Below are 3,515 nucleotides of genomic sequence, written 5' to 3'. Positions count from 1 at the left end.
AGACTATCTTTTACTCCTGCGTATTTGTTACTTGAATGATTGTAAAGTTTCATGAAGGTATAATATCCAAAAGAGAATTTGGCCCTTTTGGGGTTTATTCCCCAAACCTGGAACTGTTCCAGGGGAACCTAGAGCTTGTGTGTTCCTGATCTGCAGCTTATATTAACATGTTTATTATTTTTACTAGCGATTGCCAGTTATATAGAAATAACTGGAGTTGTTAAATCAGTAATTGGCATGATAGACTACCCGGTGGCCATGCCTATACATCAGTTCAGACTGAAAATTTATATACATTCAATTTCTATTAAATATCAAAAGTTTAAGGTGACAGATTGAGTAGAACAAACTACGTATGGACACTTTATCTTACCTTCTCATAGAGGGTTGACCTTCTAGATGGCATTTCTCTCTTTTCTCTGGCTTTCCTGCCTCAATGTATTGGATTATTTCAGACGCCTTGAAATAAAAATGACCTAGATTTTTTGGGTTTACTTTAAGTTGGATCTTGAAATAGGCCTTTATCCTCTTCTCTAGGAAAAAAAAAATTCCCTTGACCTGAGTTTCCTCATGTTTTATATCTGTTATTTCACTTTATATCTGTTATTTTCACTTCTGGAACAAAAAGATAGTTGCCTTTTGTGTCTTTTCTAAGAAATATTCTGGAAGTGAAAAATTACCAAGCATTGAAAAAAACATCAACTGAATTTTATTAGGCTTTTTATAATTTAGAAAATCATGATTTTTTTTATATCCATGACCTTATAAAAGTACTTCTCTATTACAAAAAGGAAATTTAAAGCCTTGTAACATCACCCTTGTAATCCTGATAATTTAAAAAGCATGAATATAGATTATAATTGTAATAGTATGCAGTGAACCCTATTTATAGTAATGTTAGCACATACTTTTTCTACAACGGTCTAAAATGTAAAAAGAATAATAAATAGAGAATAAAAAACAAAGCAATTTCAGAGAGAGAGAGCAAAGACCACAAACAAGTGAGGAAAATACAGAAGTTCTATGGTAGGAGGTAAGCTATAAATTATTCTTTGAGAATGAGGCTAGGGATGATATGAGGTATGCCTGATAGAGGGAATGTTACAAAAATGTTTGGATTTGTGGTTAAGGTTAGAGTTTAGGGAGGCAATATATTAAAGTTTTTATACAGGGAAAAGTAAACAGGATAATTTGACCAGAATATAAATTTCTAAAGAATCTCAGAGTACACCTAGATGCTATGCTCAAAATTATATAAGTAGTTGGAGGAAAAGACAAGACTAGAATTTAGGTCTATTGATTTCTTTTTTCTAAGTCCATTCAAACAAGGTTATTGAGCTTTTGTTTAAGTATCTCTAGTTGAGAGAAAGGAAGAATCAGTATCTCTGGAAGGAACTATTCCATTTCTGGATAACTTCACGTTTAGAAAAACTTATGTGAAGCAAAAATCTGCCTCTTCATCTTCTACCTGTTACTTTAAATTCTACCCTCTGGGAATCAAACAGATTAAGTTTAATCTCTCTTTCACATGAAAGGTCTTCATATTTTTTTTGTAGTTTAGTTTTTATTTCATAATCATAAACTTAACTCTGTTGTCTAGCCAGACTTGTGGAAGGAAAAGGGAAATGAAATCCAAAGAGAATTGCAGCAAGTGAGAGCACAAGGATTACAGGGTATAAGAGCAGGTGGAATTCAAGGGTGCTCTCTCCAGCTACAGAGGAATGGTTTGGTGGTTAAGACAAAAAACAAAACAAAAAAACTTATTAGATTTGTCCACAGTCAGCAATGGTGATCTTCTTGCTGGTCTTTGCCATCCCGAGAACCGAAACACTCCATAGCTTCCACAATGTTCATGCCTTCTTTCACTTGGCCAAAGACCACATGCTTACCATCCAACCAATCAGTCTTAGCAGTACAGATGAAAAACTGGGAGCCATTTGTGTTGGGTCCAGCATTTGCCATGGACAAGATGCCAGGGCCAGTATGCTTCAGGATCAAGTTCTCATCAGCAAATTTCTCCCCATAGATGGACTTGCCACCAGTGCCATTATGGCGAGTGAAGTCACCACCCTGGCACATAAACCCAGGAATGATTCTGTGAAAGCAGGATCCCTTGTAACCAAATCCCTTCTCTCCAGTGCTCAGAGCCCGGAAGTTTTCTGCTGTCTTTGGAACCTTGTCTGCAAAGAGCTCGAAAGTAACCCGGCCCAGGGGCTCGTTTTCGACGCAGATGTCAAAGTACACGTTGGGGTTGGCCATGGCCACAGATGGCTGAGATGGGCGCGACGGCGGAGGCAGAGGCGGTGGGGCTCAGTGTCTGGCGGACCGAAGGAAGACGAGAACTCTCGGTGGCGGCGTCTGCAAAGCGGCCAGGTCTTCATATTCTTGAACACACATTTTCCCCCCATAGCTAAAAATTCCAGTGGCTTCAATTAATTCTCAAGTGGTTTGATTTTAAAGGCCTTCAAAATCTTGTTTATTCTCCTCAATCTACTTTCCATCTTATTAACATTTTCCCAAAAATATGGTGTCCATTAGAGAAATCCATTTCCAAAATTTTGTCCACTGGGGGCAGCTGGGTAGCTCAGTGGATTGAGAGTCATGCCTAGAGATGGGAGGTCCTAGGTTCAAATCTGGCCTCAGATACACACCCAGCTGTGTGACCCTGGGCAAGTCACTTGACCCCCATTGCCTACCCTTACCACTCTTCGACCTAGGAGACAATACATAGAAGTTAAGGGTTTAAAAATAAAATAAAAAAAAAATTTGCCCAATTCACAATATATCTCCTATTTTGTCCAAGCATATAAGTAACACCCTCTATGTTACCCTTTGCATCTGTTACCCTGACTATTTCAATTGCCTCCTAATCACTTCCCTGCCTAAAGTTTATACTTCATACACTTGATTCTTTATATTATCATTAAATTGAGCTTCCTGAAAGTTAAGGTCTTATCATTTCATTCCTTACTCAGAAAATTTCAATGGCTCCCTGATGCTTCCAGAATAAAACACAAACTACTTTGTTTGGCATTTATTGAGTTCTTTACAATCTGACTTCAATATAGTTTTCCATATTTTTATAATATTACTCACCTCATGAACATATCTTTTCAGCCAGACTGGTTTTCTTGATTGTTACTGAACAAACCATCCTAGGTCTTGACTTTGTATCTTTTTTATATCCTGTCTCTCATACCTGGAATATTCTTGCTTCTCTCTTCCATTTCTCAGAGTACTTGGTTTTCTCTAAGATTCAGCTCATGGCTGAAGTGTTTCTTCATCCCATGTGATAGTGGTCTTTTTCCTGCTTCCTATTCTCCAAATTGCTTTGCATTTGCTTTATATATGTTTTGTTAATTCTTTTCTACCTGGTTGTTACTGGAAAAGAATTAATATAGAGACTTCACATTCTGGAAATGGAGAATTTTGTTGTTGTTTTGTTTCAGAGATCATCTATTTGTGTTTCAGAGCTTCTGGAAAGAGAAATTAGAAGATTTTCTAGCTCATTAGAA

At 37.2% G+C, this 3,515-nt stretch overlaps 1 protein-coding gene across 1 annotated transcript; it reads right to left on the bottom strand.

Annotated features, from left to right (window-relative positions):
* Nucleotides 1-1,544: 1,544 nt before the first annotated feature.
* Nucleotides 1,545-2,324, bottom strand: LOC123239010 (peptidyl-prolyl cis-trans isomerase A-like). The gene has a single exon (XM_044666278.1). It carries the CDS (start codon nucleotides 2,257-2,259, stop codon nucleotides 1,780-1,782), a length of 480 nt encoding a protein of 159 aa, XP_044522213.1. The 5' UTR covers nucleotides 2,260-2,324; the 3' UTR covers nucleotides 1,545-1,779.
* Nucleotides 2,325-3,515: the final 1,191 nt, after the last annotated feature.

The sequence above is a fragment of the Gracilinanus agilis genome, chromosome 3 (genome assembly GCF_016433145.1).
Source record: "Gracilinanus agilis isolate LMUSP501 chromosome 3, AgileGrace, whole genome shotgun sequence".
In the NCBI taxonomy this organism is placed as follows: Eukaryota; Metazoa; Chordata; class Mammalia; order Didelphimorphia; family Didelphidae; genus Gracilinanus; species Gracilinanus agilis.
This window is presented reverse-complemented; position numbering and strand designations above follow the sequence as displayed.